The sequence below is a fragment of the Leucoraja erinacea genome, unplaced genomic scaffold (genome assembly GCF_028641065.1).
Source record: "Leucoraja erinacea ecotype New England unplaced genomic scaffold, Leri_hhj_1 Leri_1444S, whole genome shotgun sequence".
NCBI lineage: Eukaryota > Metazoa > Chordata > Chondrichthyes > Rajiformes > Rajidae > Leucoraja > Leucoraja erinaceus.
Genome location: NW_026575720.1, coordinates 1,043 through 17,435, shown reverse-complemented (window position 1 = coordinate 17,435; position 16,393 = coordinate 1,043). Strand labels below are relative to the sequence as shown.

At 50.4% G+C, this 16,393-nt stretch overlaps 2 protein-coding genes across 2 annotated transcripts; both read right to left on the bottom strand.

Annotated features, from left to right (window-relative positions):
- Positions 1–31: 31 nt before the first annotated feature.
- Positions 32–12,352, bottom strand: LOC129715836 (FACT complex subunit SPT16-like). The gene is made up of 3 exons (XM_055665716.1): positions 12,284–12,352; positions 11,433–11,602; positions 32–425 (listed from the first exon to the last, which is right to left on the bottom strand). The coding sequence occupies exons 1-3, from the start codon at positions 12,326–12,328 to the stop codon at positions 329–331; spliced, it is 312 nt and encodes a 103-aa protein (XP_055521691.1). The 5' UTR covers positions 12,329–12,352; the 3' UTR covers positions 32–328.
- A 214-nt stretch (positions 12,353–12,566) lies between these two features.
- Positions 12,567–16,103, bottom strand: LOC129715837 (FACT complex subunit SPT16-like). Its single transcript, XM_055665717.1, has 4 exons — positions 15,967–16,103; positions 15,633–15,751; positions 13,095–13,222; positions 12,567–12,700 (listed from the first exon to the last, which is right to left on the bottom strand). Exons 1-4 carry the CDS (start codon positions 15,995–15,997, stop codon positions 12,685–12,687), a joined length of 294 nt encoding a protein of 97 aa, XP_055521692.1. The 5' UTR covers positions 15,998–16,103; the 3' UTR covers positions 12,567–12,684.
- Between the last annotated feature and the right edge of the window lie 290 nt (positions 16,104–16,393).

Sequence of the window (16,393 nt, the reverse complement as noted above, 5' to 3'; positions counted from 1 at the left end):
GTACGGGTGTCAGATGTTATGTGGAAAAAGCAGGAGAATGGGTTTAGGAGGGAGAGTTAAATCAGCCATGATTGAATGGCGGAATCAACTTGATGGGCCAACTGGCCTCATTCTAGTCCTATTCCTTGTGGCCTTAAAGGATATCTTTCTTGGCCGTGTTATCCACTCCCATCAGATCATCCTTGTCAGCGACCTCTTCATACTGGGGAGGAGAACAAGGTTCAATGACAGCAGAGCACAAATTACACAAGACTTTGCAACGGCGATAGCTGCCTTCATCACGGGCTCTGACCTGCACTTTCATCAGCCGGCTGCTGTAGGAATTGAATTAGGACAGGTAGATCTTGCTGACGGAGTCCACGTACTCATCCCAGATCTCCTTCGCTACCTGATGCTCGTTTGCCAGCAAAAACTGGTAGAAAAACCTGAGGGGGGAAGAGCAGGCAATGAGAGTGGGGGGAGGGAGGGAGAATGGGGTTAGGAGTGAGAGATAGATCGGCCATGATTGAATGGTGGAGTAGACTTGATGGGCCAAATGGCCTCATTCTACTATCCCTTATGAATGAATGAATGAGTTTATTGGCCAAGTCTGTTTACATACAAGGAATTTGCCTTGGTGCTCCGCTCGCAAGTAACAACACGACATACAGTAAACAATTAAGACTTAAAACATAAAACATTAGGAATAAAACATTATCGATTAAACATGTGAATGAAATAAAATACCAGAGCAAAAGGAGGCTACAGACTTTTGGTTATTGAGCAGAGCTACTGCTCGTGGAAGAAAGCTGTTTTTATGTCTGGCTGTGGCAGCTTTGACAGTCCGGAGTCGCCTTCCAGAGGGAAATGATTCAAAGAGTTTGTGGCCAGGGTGAGAGGGGTCAGAGATGATCTTACCTGCTCGCTTCCTGGCCCTTGCAGTGTACAGTTTGTCAATGGAGGGAAGGTTGCAGCCTTCTCTGCTGATCGGATGATTCGCTGCAGCCACCGGATGTCGTGCTTGGTGGCTGAACCAAACCAGACCATGATGGGGAAAGTATGACCTTATGAGGGGAACAGGCAGTGGGGGTGGGAGAAGAGAGGGTGGGGGTGCAAAGGAGACGAGGTAGAGAGCGGGGGGAGGGGAACAGGCAGTGCGGGTGAGGGGGAAGAACAGGTAATGAGGGGGGAGTGGGGCAACAGGGCAATGATCAATGCAGAGGTGAAACAGGCAGAGTGGGCTGTGGGCAGGTGATGAAGCACCTGTACTGTAGCCCCAGTGTGGGAGAAATTGTTTTTTTTTTTTTTTTTTTTTTTTTTTTTTAGAAGTACGGTAAATTGCAATACTACACAACACATATATCTTAATACATTTTTTGTACCGCTTCATTTTTTTTTGAGCTTTAAGAAAAAGATAGAAGTAAAGAAAGTAAAGAAAGTGCGCAAGAGTCGTGAAGTGCAAGAGTGTTGGGAAAAGAAAGCCCCTTAGAAAAGAAGTTAGAGAAGGAAGTAAAGTGAGAAAGTAGACCCTAGAAAAGAAAGAAAAAGAAAATAGGAACAATCGCTCTATTATAACGTTAAACTCCGCAGAAAGGGGACCACCAACCAAGTCTGGTTTTGTTGTTTTACCTCCCGTTACCAGGTCCTGATACCATTTATTTATTTATTTAAATTACTATTGCACCTCATACTTGTAATAGGCCCAGAAACATAGACCACGTCTTTTGGAATTGGTCTGCTTTACCTGCTAAGAGGAATCTCATCGCTTCCAGATGTAATGTTTCAAACATATTTGATATCCACATTTTTATTGTTGGTGTGGGCGCATTTTTCCAGAATTTAAGTATAAGCTTTTTTCCCATTATTAGCCCGTAATTAAATACATTCTTCTGAAACACGTTTAGTTCAGGGTTACCTTCCGATATTCCAAAAATAATCCATTCTGGTTTTGGTACCAATTTTATTTTGATTAATTTTGAAAAAATATCAAATATTTCATACCAGAATTTTTGGATTTTTGTACAAAAAACAAAAGAGTGCGCTATGGTAGCTTCTTGACACAGGCATTTATCACAGATTGGTGAAACATTAGGGAAGATTTTATTTAATTTAGTTTTTGAATAATATAATCTATGTGATGTTTTGAATTGGATGAGCGTATGTCGTACGTTGATCGAACATTTATGCACCTGTAGTAAATGATTATCCCAGCTCTCTTTTGAAATTTTTATAGCTAATTCTTGTTCCCAATCTCTTCTATTTCCATCTGTTGTGGGTATTTCTATGTTTAAAATGATATTATATAGGTACGATATTAGATTAGCTGATTCCGCCTTTGTCTTCATTGCTTCATCCAATAAGCCGGAAGGCATATTATTATCATTGGGACTTCTTTTGGGGAAGGTGGGACCTGTACAGAAAGGATGGGTTGCACTTGAACCCGAGGGGGACCAATATCCTAGCGGGGAAATTTGCAAAGGCAGCTGGGGAGACTTTAAACTAGAATGGTTGGGGCGAGGGACTCAAATAGCGAAAGGTAGTAGACAGAATGGGAGGCAGGAAGCAGAAATGGGAAGCACTCGGACACAAGAGGAGAAAGAAAAAAAAGGAAATAAACAGAGAATAAGAGACGGGGGTTTTCTTAAATGTGCATATTTTAATGCTAGGAGCATTGTAAGAAAGGTGGATGAGCTTAGAGTCTGGATAGACACCTGGAAGTATGATGTTGTGGCGATCAGTGAAACGTGGTTGCAGGAGGGCTGTGATTGGAAACTAAATATTCCAGGATTTCGTTGCTTCAGGTGTGATAGAATTGGAGGGGCAAGAGGTGGAGGTGTTGCATTGCTAGTCAGGGAAGATATTACAGCAGTGCTTTGGCAGGATAGATTGGAGGGCTCATCTAGGGAGGCTATTTGGGTGGAATTGAGAAGTGGGAAAGGTGTAGCAACACTTATAGGGGTGTATTATAGACCGCCAAACGGGGAACGAGAATTGGAAGAGCAAATATGTAAGAAGATAGCAGAGATTAGTAGTAAGCACAAGGTAGTGATTGTGGGAGATTTCAACTTTCCACACATAGACTGGGAAACACATTCTGTAAATGGGCTGGATGGGTTGGAGTTTGTAAAATGTGTGCAGGATAGTTTTTTGCAGCAATACATAGAGGTACCTACTAGAGGAGGGGAAGTGCTGGACCTCCTGTTAGGAAATGAGACTGGACAGGTGGCGGAGGTATGCGTTGGGGAGCACTTCGGGTCCAGTGATCACAATGCCATTAGTTTCAATATAACTATGGAGAGTGTCAGAACTGGACCGAGGGTTGAGATTTTTGATTGGAGAAAGGCTAACTTTGATGCGATGCGAGATGATTTAAAAGGAGTGAACTGGGACATTTTGTTTTATGGGAAAGATGTAGAAGAGAAATGGAGGACATTTAAAGGGGAAATTTTAAGAGTACAGAATCTTTATGTTCCTCTTCGGTTGAAAGGAAACAGTAAAAATTGGAAAGAGCCCTGGTTTTCAAGGGAAATTGGACACCTTGTTCGGAAAAAGAGGGAGATCTACAATAATTATAGGCAGCATGAAGTAAATGAGGTGCTTGAGGAGTATAAGGAATGTAAAAAGAATCTTAAGAAATAAATTAGAAAAGCTAAAAGAAGATATGAGGTTGCTTTGGCAAGTAAGGTGAAAGTCAATCCAAAGAGTTTCTACAGCTATATTAATAGCAAAAGGATAAGGAGGGATAAAATTGGTCCATTGGAGAGACAGAGTGGACAGCTATCTGCAGAGCCAAAAGAGATGGGGGAGATATTGAACAATTTTTTTTCTTCGGTATTCACCAAGGAGAAGGATATTGAATTATGTGAGGTAAGGGAAACTAGTAGAGTAGCTATGGATACTATGAGGTTCAAAGTAAAAGAAGTACTGACACTTTTGAAAAATATAAAAGTGGATAAGTCTCCAGGTCCTGACAGGATATTCCCTAGGACATTGAGGGAAGTTAGTGTTGAAATAGCCGGGGCTATGACAGAAATATTTCAAATGTCATTAGAAACGGGAATAGTCCCCGAGGATTGGCGTACTGCGCATGTTGTTCCATTGTTTAAAAAGGGTTCTAAGAGTAAACCTAGCAATTATAGACCTGTTAGTTTGACTTCAGTGGTGGGCAAATTAATGGAAAAGATACTTAGAGACAATATATATAAGCATCTAGATAAACAGGGTCTGATTAGGAGCAGTCAACATGGATTTGTGCCTGGAAGGTCATGTTTGACTAATCTTCTTGAATTTTTTGAAGAGGTTACTAGGGAAATTGACGAGGGTAAAGCAGTGGATGTTGTCTATATGGACTTTAGTAAGGCCTTTGACAAGGTTCCTCATGGAAGGTTGGTTAAGAAGGTTCAACTGTTGGGTATAAATGCAGGAATAGCAAGATGGATTCAACAGTGGCTGAATGGGAGGAGCCAGAGGGTAATGGTGGATGGCTGTTTATCGGGTTGGAGGCAGGTGACTAGTGGGGTGCCTCAGGGATCTGTGTTGGGTCCTTTGTTGTTTGTCATGTACATCAATGATCTGGATGAAGGTGTGGTAAATTGGATTAGTAAGTATGCAGATGATACCAAGATAGGGGGTGTTGTGGATAATGAAGAGGATTTCCAAAGTCTACAGAGTGATTTAGGCCATTTGGAAAAAATGGGCTGAAAGATGGCAGATGGAGTTTAATGCTGATAAATGTGAGGTGCTACACCTTGGCAGGACAAATCAAAATAGGACGTACATGGTAAATGGTAGGGAATTGAAGAATACAGTTGAACAGAGGGATCTGGGTATAACCGTGCATAGTTCCTTGAAGGTGGAATCTCATATAGATAGGGTGGTAAAGAAAGCTTTTGGTATGCTAGCCTTTATAAATCAGAGCATTGAGTATAGAAGCTGGGATGTAATGTTAAAATTGTACAAGGCATTGGTGAGACCAAATCTGGAGTATGGTGTACAATTTTGGTCGCCCAATTATAGGAAGGATGTCAACAAAATAGAGAGAGTACAGAGGAGATTTACTAGAATGTTGCCTGGGTTTCAACAACTAAGTTACAGAGATAGGTTGAATAAGTTAGGTCTTTATTCTCTGGAGCGCAGAATGTTAAGGGGGGACCTGATAGAGGTCTTTAAAATGATGAGAGGGATAGACAGAGTTGATGTGGACAAGCTTTTCCCTTTGAGAATAGGGAAGATTCAAACAAGAGGACATGACTTCAGAATTAACGGACAGAAGTTTAGGGGTAATATGAGGGGGAACTTCTTTACGCAGAGAGTGGTGGCGGTGTGGAATGAGCTCCCAGTGGAAGTGGTGGAGGCAGGTTCATTAGTATCATTTAAAAATAAATTGGATAGGCATATGGATGAGAAGGGAATGGAGGGTTATGGTGCGAATGCAGGCAGGTGCGACTAAGGGGAAAAAATTTGTTCGGCATGGACTTGTAGGGCCGAGATGGCCTGTTTCCGTGCTGTAATTGTTATATGGTTATGATAGTCTTGTGTGTGTTTTTTCAGATAATCACGAATTTGAAGATATTTAAAATATTGGTTATTTTTCAAATTATATTTCAGTTGTAGTTGTTGAAATGATAGTAATTTCCCCAATTCATACAGATCTTCGAGCGTTTTGATTCCCATTCTTTCCCATTGTATAAATGATTTGTCTATGATTGATGGTTTAAACGATGGATTATTGACTATTGGTATTAAAAGAGATAGGTTTCTTAATTTTAAATTCTGTTTTATTTGTTTCCATGTTCTAATTGTGTTATGTATAATTGGATTTTTATTATAATTTTTATTATTCAAATTTATTGGTGAGAGGATGGTCGCTCCTATATTACTCGGGGAGCAGTCCCCTTTTTCCATTACCATCCAATCCGCCTGCTGGGCAGAATTGTCCAGCAGGTGAATCATATTTTTAATATTTACTGCCCAATTATAATACATAAAATTAGGGAGCGCTAGACCCCCCAACTCTTTTCGTTTATTGAGGTGTGCTATTTGTATTCTATGGGATTTATAATCCCATATAAAATTTGTAATGTCTGAGTCCAATTTTTTGAAAAACTTTTTTGGGAGATATATAGGTATTGATTGAAATAGGTATTGGGAGACATTGTACCTGTATCTCAGTCCTGGGACAGGACAGGGGCAGAGAGATGTGTCACCTGTACCTCAGTCCTGATATGGGACAGGGACGGAGAGATGACTTACCTGTATCTCAGTTCTCGTGACAGGGATAGAGAGATGTGGCAGACACAAAATGCTCGAGTAACTCAGTGAGGGTGAGGCAGCATCTCTTGAGTGAATGAATGGGTGACGTTTCGGGTCGAGACCTTTCTTCAGGCTGATGTCAGGGGAGGGGGTGGGACAGGGATAGAATGTAGTGGGAGACAGAAAGACTAGTGGGAGAACTGGGAAGGGGGAGGGGATGGAGGGAGAGGGAAAGCACGGGCTATCTGAAGTTAGAGAAGTCAATGTTCATACCGCTGGGGTGTAAACTACCCAAGCGAAATACGAGGGGCTGTTCCTCCAATTTGCGCTGGCCTCACTCTGACATGGAGGAGGCCCAGGACAGAAAGGTCAGATTGGGAATGGGAGGGGGAGTTGAGGTGCTGAGCCAACGATATATCAGGTAGGTTTAGGTGGACTGAGCGGAGGTGTTCAGCGAAACGATCGCCGAGTCTGCGCTTGATCTCGCCGATGTAGAGAAGTTGACACCTGGAACAGCGGATACAGTATATGAGATTGGAGGAGGTGCAGGTGAACCTCTGCCTCACCTGGAAAGACTGTTTGGGTCCTTGGATGGCGTCGAGGGGGAATATGAGAGATGTGGCACCTGTATCTCACATCTTGTATGGGGCAGACAATAGACAATAGGTGCAGGAGCAGGCCATTTGGCCCTTCGAACCAGCACCGCCATTCAATGTGATCATGGCTGATCATCCCCAATCAGTACCCCGTTCCTGCCTTCTCCTAATATCAACTGACTTCGCTATTTTTAAGAGCCCTTAACTCGCTCTCTCTTGAAAGCATGCAGAGAACCTGGTTCCATTTCCCTCTGAGGCAGAGAATTCCACACACTCACCACTCTCTGTGAGAAAAAGTGTTTCCTCGTCTTCGTTCTAAATGGCTTACTCCTTATTCTTAAACTGTGGCCCCTGCTTCTGGACTCCCCTAACATCGAGAACATGTTTCCTGCCTCTAGCGTGTCCAAGCCCTTAACAATCTTTTAAGATAGGGAGATGACTTACCTGTGCCTCAGTTCTGTTACTTGACGGGGACAGAGAGAGGCCGTACCTGTATCTCACCTGTTGTACAGGACAGACACACACACACACACAGAAGTGCCATATCTGTATTTCAACAGTGCGTTCTGAGGAACCTGGTAGTTGGTCATGGGTTTGCGAAATGAATAGAGCTTCTGCAGAATAAACTCCCTGATCTTTGAAACGGCCTGCACAAACGACAAGCAGAACGGTCAACCATTTGCAGTGGAGCGCTGATCCCTTGTACTTTACCCCGCGAACGCCAACCAATGGGTGGCAACTGATGACATTCTACACTACCCGCTGCGACACCGTGCCTCCATTGTAGAGAAGTTACACAGAGAGAGATGCCACACTTGTATTTCCAACCTGGTATTGGTCAGTGACAGAGAGAGGCCGTACCTGTATCTCACCTGTTGTACAGGATAGACAGAGACACAGAGAGTGGAGCAGGCCATTCGGCCCTTCAAGCCAGCAGCACCATTCAATGTGATCATGGCTGATCATCCCCAATCAGTACCCCGTTCCTGCCTTCTCCCCATATCCCCTGACTCAGCTATTTTTAAGATCCCTATCTAGCTCCCTCTTGAGAGTACTAGAGGGTGTGAGCTGTAGGGAGAGGTTGGAGTGCAGTGTAGGTTCACAAGGTTAATTCCCGGGATGGCGGGACTGTCATATGTTGATAGAATGGAGCGGCTGGGCTTGTACACTCTGGAAGGGTGAGATGGGATCTCATTGAAACATTTAAGATTGTTAGGGAATTGGAGGCAGGAAACATGTTCCCAATGTTGGGGGAGTCCAGAACCAGGGGCCACAATTTAAGAATAAGGGGTAAGCCATTTTGAACGGAGATGAGGAAACACTTTCTCACCCTGAGAGTTGTGAGTCTGTGGAATTCTCTGCCTCAGAGGGTGGTGGAGGCCGGTTCTCTGGAATCTCAAGAGAGAGCTAGATAGGGCTCTTAAAGATAGCGGAGTCAAGGGATCTGGGGAGAAGGTAAGAACGGGATACTGGGTGGGTAGGTTTAGGGTGGGTCGGGGTTTGAAATGGGTGGCCTCCACCGCCCTCTGAGGCAGAGAATTCCACAGACTCACCACTGTGAGAAAAAATGTTTCCAAGTCTTTGTTCTAAATGGAGGGTTATGGACCAAGCGCAGGCAAGTGGGACTAGGGTAGATAGGACATTGTTGGCCTGTGCGTCTACCCGATCTATTCCTCTCATGATTTTGGACATTTCTATAACATCTCCCTTGATCCTGTTGCGCTCCATGGAATAGAGACCCAGTCTACTCAACCTCTCCCCACAGCTCACACCCTCTAGTCCTGGCAACATCCTCGTTGACCTCCTTACAAGAGCAGCCCAGTGTAGTCGCTGGCCACAACCCTGCCAGTATAACTGTGGCAATGCCCCCGAGGCTGTGCCCGCACCCACCTACTTCCAGGATGGTGTCACAGGCAGTGATCTGGTTGTGCAAGCTGGCGATGTTCTCTCCTTGATGTCTGTTGTGGCCGCTGAGGAACGCAGTGAGCTCAGAGCAAAGAGCACAACTCCCACCCCTCCAGAGCCCAGCGGCTGCATGAGGGATCAGTTCATAGCAGGTGGAGCTGGAGCACCCTGCTGTCATAAGGAGCTTAAGGATAAGGGGGAAATCCTTTAAAACCGAGATGAGAAGAACTTTTTTCACACAGAGAGTGGTGAATCTCTGGAACTCTCTGCCACAGAGGGTAGTTGAGGCCAGTTAATTGGCTATATTTAAGAGGGAGTTAGATGTGGCCCTTGTGGCCAAGGGGATCAGAGGGTATGGAGAGAAGGCAGGTACGGGATACTGAGTTGGATGATCAGCCATGATCATATTGAATGGCGGTGCAGGCTCGAAGGGCCGAATGGCCTACTCCTGCACCTAATTTCTATGTTTCTATGTCATCACCTGTCCATGTACCTGCCCTGTGTCATTACCTCTCCATGTACCTGCCCTGTGTCATTACCTCTGCATGTACCTGCCCCGTGTCATTACCTGTCCATGTACCTGCCCTGTGTCATTACCTCTCCATGTACCTGCCCTGTCATTACCTGTCCATGTACCTGCCCTGTGTCATTACCTGTCCATGTACCTGCCCTGTGTCATTACCTGGCCATGTACCTGCCCTGTGTCATTACCTGTCCATGTACCTGCCCTGTGTCATTACCTGGCCATGTACCTGCCCTGTGTCATTACCTGTCCATGTACCTGCCCTGTGTCATTACCTCTCCATGTACCTGCCCTGTGTCATTACCTCTCCATGTACCTGCCCTGTGTCATTACCTGTCCATGTACCTGCCCTGTGTCATTACCTGGCCATGTACCTGCCCCATGTGTCATTACCTGTCCATGTACCTGCCCTGTCATTACCTGTCCATGTACCTGCCCTGTGTCATTACCTGTCCATGTACCTGCCCTGTGCCATTACCTGTCCATGTACCTGCCCTGTACCCGCCCTGACATTACCTGCCCTGTGTCATTACCTCTCCATGTACCTGCCCTGTGTCATTACCTGTCCATTTCCTGTCCATGTACCTGCCCTCTGTCATTACCTGTCCATGTACCTGCCCTGTGGCATTACCTGTCCATGTACCTGCCCTGTGTCATTACCTGTCCATGTACCTGCCCTGTCATTACCTGTCCATGTACCTGCCCTGTCATTACCTGTCCATGTACCTGCCCTGTCATTACCTGTCCATGTACCTGCCCTGTCATTACCTGTCCATGTACCTGCCCTGTCATTACCTGTCCATGTACCTGCCCTGTCATTACCTGTCCATGTACCTGCCCTGTTATTACCTGTCCATGTACCTGCCCTGTGTCATTACCTCTCCATGTACCTGCCCTGTGTCATTACCTCTGCATGTACCTGCCCTGTGTCATTACCTGTCCATGTACCTGCCCTGTGCCTTTACCTGTCCATGTACCTGCCCTGTGGCATTACCTGTCCATGTACCTGCCCTGTCATTACCTGTCCATGTACCTGCCCTGTCATTACCTGTCCATGTACCTGCCCTGTTATTACCTGTCCATGTACCTGCCCTGTCATTACCTCTCCATGTACCCCACCAGTCCGATGCAGGCGAGCCTCCGAGTCGAGCAACTCTCTCTCAAGCCGTCTTATCTCAGAGACCCGCCCTTTGGTCGACCCCCTCGCATAGTCGTGGCAAAACAGACGGACGTAAGCCTTCCCCACGTCCCACCACTGCCTTAGGGAACGGAAACGCCCCTGCGCTCTCTCCACTTCACCCAGAACTTCCTGAACGAATCCCGCAGTCGGTGATCCACCAGCAGCTGGTTGTTAAAATGCCAATACATGGACCTGCCTGTGTGTGCGCTGGGATAAAGTCCACTCGCACCAGGCAGCGGTGTGAGCATGGCACCAGCCGCATGGAGGCCGCCGATACACAAGAGACATCGGCCTTGGAAACGTACAAGCGTTCAATACGGGAACCACTCCCTGGTGGCTCATGGGAGTTGTAGGCACTGTGTGGATGATGGACTACATTTCCTGTCGTGCAGTGGGGAAAACCTCTTTAAATAGTCGAGGAGGGACAGCATCGTTTGGAGAACCTGAGGGCTTCAAATAGAAACATAGAAATTAGGTGCAGGAGTAGGCCATTCGGCCCTTCGAGCCTGCACTGCCATTCAATACGATCATGGCTGATCATTCAACTCAGTATCCTGTACCTGCCTTCTCTCCATACCCCCTGATCCCTTTAGCCACAAAGGCCACATCTAACTCCCTCTTAAATATAGCCAATGAACTGTGGCCTCAACTACCTTCTGTGGCAGAGAATTCCACAGATTCACCACTCTCTGCGTGAAAAATGTTTTTCCCATCTCGGTCCTCACCCCCCCACACACACACACACCTCCCCCACACACCACTCCCCCACACCCACTACATACACACACACCCACACCCACCCTCCACACACACACACACCCACACCCACCCCCCACATACACACACACCTCCCCACACCCACCCCCCACACACACACCTCCCGCACACCCACCCCCCACACACACACACACCCACACCCACCCCCCACATACACACACACCCACACCCACCCCCCACATACACACACAACCCCCCACACCCGGTGCTACAGACGTACTTGAGCCATTCCTTGATGGGGTCGAGGGATGCGACGGGGATGGCGTTGATCATGGTGACCTTCTTGCTGTAATCCTTGTACACGATCACCATGTCAAAGTTCTTCAGGTGGAACTGCACGCGCTCAAAGTGGACCAGCTCCACCTCATCCAGCGTCACCACAAAGGGGGGCTGCAACACAGGGCAAAGGTCACGCCCGGGGCCACAGGTCACAGCCGGAGGCCACAGGCCAAGCCCGGGGGCCACAGGTCACGCCCGGGGCACAGGTCACAGCCAGAGGCCACAGGTCACACCCGGGGGCAAAGGTCACGCCCGGGGGCACAGGTCACAGCCAGAGGCCACAGGTCACACCCGGGGGCACAGGACACAGCCAGAGGCCACAGGTCACACCCGGGGGCACAGGTCACAGCCAGAGGCCACAGGCCAAGTCCGGGGCACAGGTCACAGCCAGAGGTCACAGGTCAAGCCCGGGGGGCACAGGTCACACCCTTGCACACAGATCAAAGTGGGGCACAGGTCACACCAGAGGCCACAGGTCACACCCGGGGCACAGGTCAACGCCAGAGGCCACAGGTCAAGCCCGGGGCACAGGTCACAGCCAGAGGTCACAGGTCACACCCGGGGGCACAGGTCAAGTCCGGGGGCACAGGTCACAGCCAGAGGCCACAGGTCACACCCGGGGGCACAGGTCACAGCCAGAGGTCACAGGTCACAGCCCGCGTGGGTCTGAAGGGTTGGCTGTATCCCGTGGCGTTCCCCGATGACCTCCTTCTGCCGGGAATCTTGAACCTGCTGAGACTGATAACGGACCCTGCCCCCTCCTCCCTGCCCCCACCCCCCCCCTTCACTCACCCACTCAGTCACATTGACCAGGGAGCTGCTGGTGGGCTGCAACATACACGTGCTCCTGTACGGGGCGCCGTTAAAAACTGTGGGGGGGGGGGAGAGAGAGAGGAGAGTGAGGGCGGGGGGACAGGAGGTGGGGGAGCAGGGGAATGAGCAGAGTGGCTGGGGGGTGGTAGGCGGAGAACGTGGGGGGTCCTGCAGGGGGAGGGGGGGTCAGGGGTTAAGGGGGTACATAACCCATGTCCTGCAAGGGGGGGGGTGGGGGGGGGGGGGGGGGGGGGGGGGGGGGGGAGGTTAAGGGGGTACATACCCCAGGTCCCGGAAGGGCACCTCGAACTCCAGCTCCTCCTTGGTCAGAGCCTCCACCTTCTCGATGAAGTTTTTAAACGCCGTCTTCAGCTTGTGCCTCATCTCCCGCTCCAGCTGTGGCCAGATGTGGTGTGGTCAGTGCCGGCTCAGCCCCGACCGGCCCTCAGCCCCCCCCACCCCTCACCCCCCCTCGACCCTTCACCCCCCCGACCCGACCTCTCACACCCCCCCCACCCTCACCCCCCCCCCGACCCCTCACCCCCCCCAACCCCACCCACCCCTCACCCACGTGACCACACCACCCCCCCCCCCGACCCTTCACACCCCTGACCCCTCACCTCCCCACCCATTGAACCAAGGCACCGTGACTCCCTGCTCCTCACTGGCCTGTAATACTCTGACCTCTCCCCACAACCCCATCCTTCACAAAATGGTGCCCTGGAACCCTCCCCCCCCACACAAGCTGGGCGGTCATGACCCTTCACCCCCCGGTGACCCCCGCCCGTACCTGCTCTGCGTACAGGTCATCGCGATCGTGCATGTGTTGGTGTTTTTTCCCAGGTCGGTGGTGATCTCCCCGACCTCCGTGTAGAACTGGACGTCCGTGTGGCGTCGCTTGCCGAACATGATGGCGTTCTGGGGAGAGGGGGGGGGGGGGCAGTGAGACAGGGGGTGACCACCCCCCCCCCCCAGCCCGTCATCCCCCCCCCCCCCCACATCCCCGTCACCCCCCCACATCCCCGCCACCCCCCAGCCTGAGCCGCTGAGTTCCATGTTGCTAGCTGGTGTGGGTGATGGGGAGGGGGCTGAAGGGCTGAGCAACAATACACACTCATCATTAAACGCGGGTTGTGCTAATATGGTGACAGGAAGTCGCAGATGCATCAGCTTTTATTGAACTCACACTTGCGGATAATCACCTCTGTGTTTGTCACCTAATTAAATTCTTTCTGAGTTCCATTCTGTAAGCAAGACCTCGTTTTACTGTTAATCAACTCTCTGTGCAAGACCTCGTTTCATTGAGTTGCTTTTCTGCAATTAAGATCTCGATTGACTGTCATAGTCATCGAGTGATGGTGTGGGAACAGGCCCTTCAGCCCAACTTGCCCACATCAGCCAACAAGTCCCATCTACACTAGTCCCACTTGACTGCGCTTGGTCCATATCCCTCCATGCCTGTCTAACTGTTTCTTAAACGTTGGGATAGTCCCAGCCTCAACTACCTCCTCCGGCAGCTTGTTCCATACACCCACCATCCTCTGTGTGGAAAAGTTACCCCTCAGATTAAATCTTTTCCCCTTCACCTTGAACCGGCCTCCACCGCCCTCTGAGGCAGAGAATTCCACAGATTCACAACTTTCTGGGTGAAAAAGTGTTTCCTCATCTCAACCCCTTATTCATGAACTGTGGCCCCTGGTTCTGGACTCCCCCCAACATTGGGAACATGTTTCCTGCCTCTAGCGTGTCCAATCCCTTAACAATCTTATATCCAGAAGTGGCGGCGCTGGTGAACGGCTGCGGCTCGCCTGCAGTCTGTTTGTTTTTACTTTTTTTGTGTTGTTTTTTTTTGTTTTGTCTAGCTAACGTTTTGTTTTTTTTGCTTGTGTTTGTGTGTGGGGGGGGGGGTGCAGGGTTGAAACGGGGCTTGCTGTCTCTCCCTTCAGGGGAATGCGACTTTTTTTGTTGTATCCCCCTTCTCTGCCTCCGTCTGCGCTGAGGCCTAATGGCGGAGCTGGCGACCTCGAGACTCCGGAGGCAGAGCTAGTCAGGACTTGCCCTGGGCTCGCTCCCGTGAGGGCGGCCCGGCTCGGGGCTGGAACGGCGCTTCCATGAGGGGCTGTGACGCTCCCGTGTGGGCGGTGGCACTCCCGTCGGGGCGGCCCAGTCCAAGGGAAACGGCACTCCTGTGAGGGCGGCCTGGCGCGGGGCTGAGACGCTCCCGTCGGGGGGGCCTGGTGCGGGGCTGAGACACTCATGTGAGGGCGACCCGGCTCGGGGCTGGAACGGTGCTCCGGTGGCTGAGACGGCGTTCTGGCGGCAGTGGCCTGAGTCCGGGGTTCGGCCGCGGGCCAGTGGACGACATCGTCAACAGCTGCACCCGCTGAACTGGAGGGCGGCAGGTTCGACCACCCCGGGCCGCGGTGTTTGGGCCGGCCCGTTCACGGAGCTCGGTGAGCCATGGGACTGTCTGTACCATCACCCCGTGGGGTATCGCCTCAGCGCAGAGGGAGAAGAGGAGGGAAGAGACTGCAGCCCTAATATTTTTGCCTCCATCACAGTGAGGAGTGCTTGGTGGACTCATTGTGGTGGATGTTAATTTGTGTTTACTGTCTGTTCTGTTGTCTATTATTGTATTATTGTATGTATGACTGCAGGCACGACATTTCGTTCAGACTGAAAGTTCTGAATGACAATAAATGAAATTCAGAAATTCAATTCATATGTTTCAATAAGATCCCCTCTCATCCTACCCAGCCGCTCCATTCTCTCAGCATATGAGAGTCCCACCATCCCGGGAATTAACCTGGTGAACCTACGCTGCACTCCCTCAATAGCAAGAATGTCCTTCCTCAAATTAGGGGACCAAAACTGCACACAATACTCCAGGTGTGGTCTCACTAGGGCCCTGTACAACTGCAGAACAACCTCTTTGCTCCGATACTCAACTCCTCTTGTTATGAAGGCCAACATGCCATTAGCTTTCTTCACTGCCTGCTGTACCTGCATGCTTACTTTCAGTGACTGATGAACAAGGATCCCCAGATCCCGTTGTACTTCCCCTTTTCCCAACTACAACGAGATCTGGGGGTCCTAGTTCCATCGTCCTGCGCTTTGTGAATTAGAGACCCAGCCTACTCAATCTCTCCCTGTTCCTCACGCCCTCTAGTCCTGGCAACATCCTGGTGATGTGAGAATATAAATACTCCAGGAGTGGTCACTTGTCTGGAGCGGTGGCAGTTTCATGCATCGCCCGTTACGTCAAACACCAAGTGTGCCCGCCCGCCTGCCTGCCCCCACCACTGACCCCTGACCACTGAACCCTGACCTTGAGGTGGAAGTGCAGCACGATGATCATCTCCCCGTCACAGGGCTGGAAGATGGAATGCTTGATGTTGTTGTACAGGATGTCCACCTTGTCCCCCCGCACCGAGGTGAAGCGGAACCCTGCGGGAGGAAGCACCGTCAGGGGGAAGGCATTCAGGGACGGGGAGAGGGGAGGTGGGGAAGGCGGGACACAGACCGTTTGTGAGATGGGGGGGGGGGGGGGGGGGAAACACAGCGTGATAGTTGTTTTTTTGTGCGGCCTGAGGGTGAGTCAGTTGTTGTGGGGTTGCCGGGATAGGTGTGAAGGGGAGGGGGGGGGGGGGGGGTGTACAGACCGTTGACGTGGGCCTCCAGCGAGCCCTGCATGCGTTTCTGGGCGATGTTGGGCCGGATGTAGAGGTCCTTCAGCTTGGGGTTGCTCCTGTTCAGGTTTGATCACCAGAGAATCTTGTTTCACAATGCCCTGGGGGGGGGGGGGGGGGGGGAGGGGTGGGGGGGGGGGGGGTTGGTGGGGGGGAGAGGAGGATAGAACCACAGTCAGCACCGCACTCCCCAAACCCCCCCCTCCCCCACTGCAGGACCACCCCCCTCCCCCCACACTCCCCCCCCCCCACTGCCCCACTGCAGGACCACCCCCCCTCCCCCACTCCCCCCCCCACTGCCCCACTGCAGGACCACCCCCCCTCCCCCACTCCCCGCAACCCACGTCCCCCCCCCCCCCCCTTGCAGGCACCACCCCCCTCCCCCACTCCCCCCCCCCCC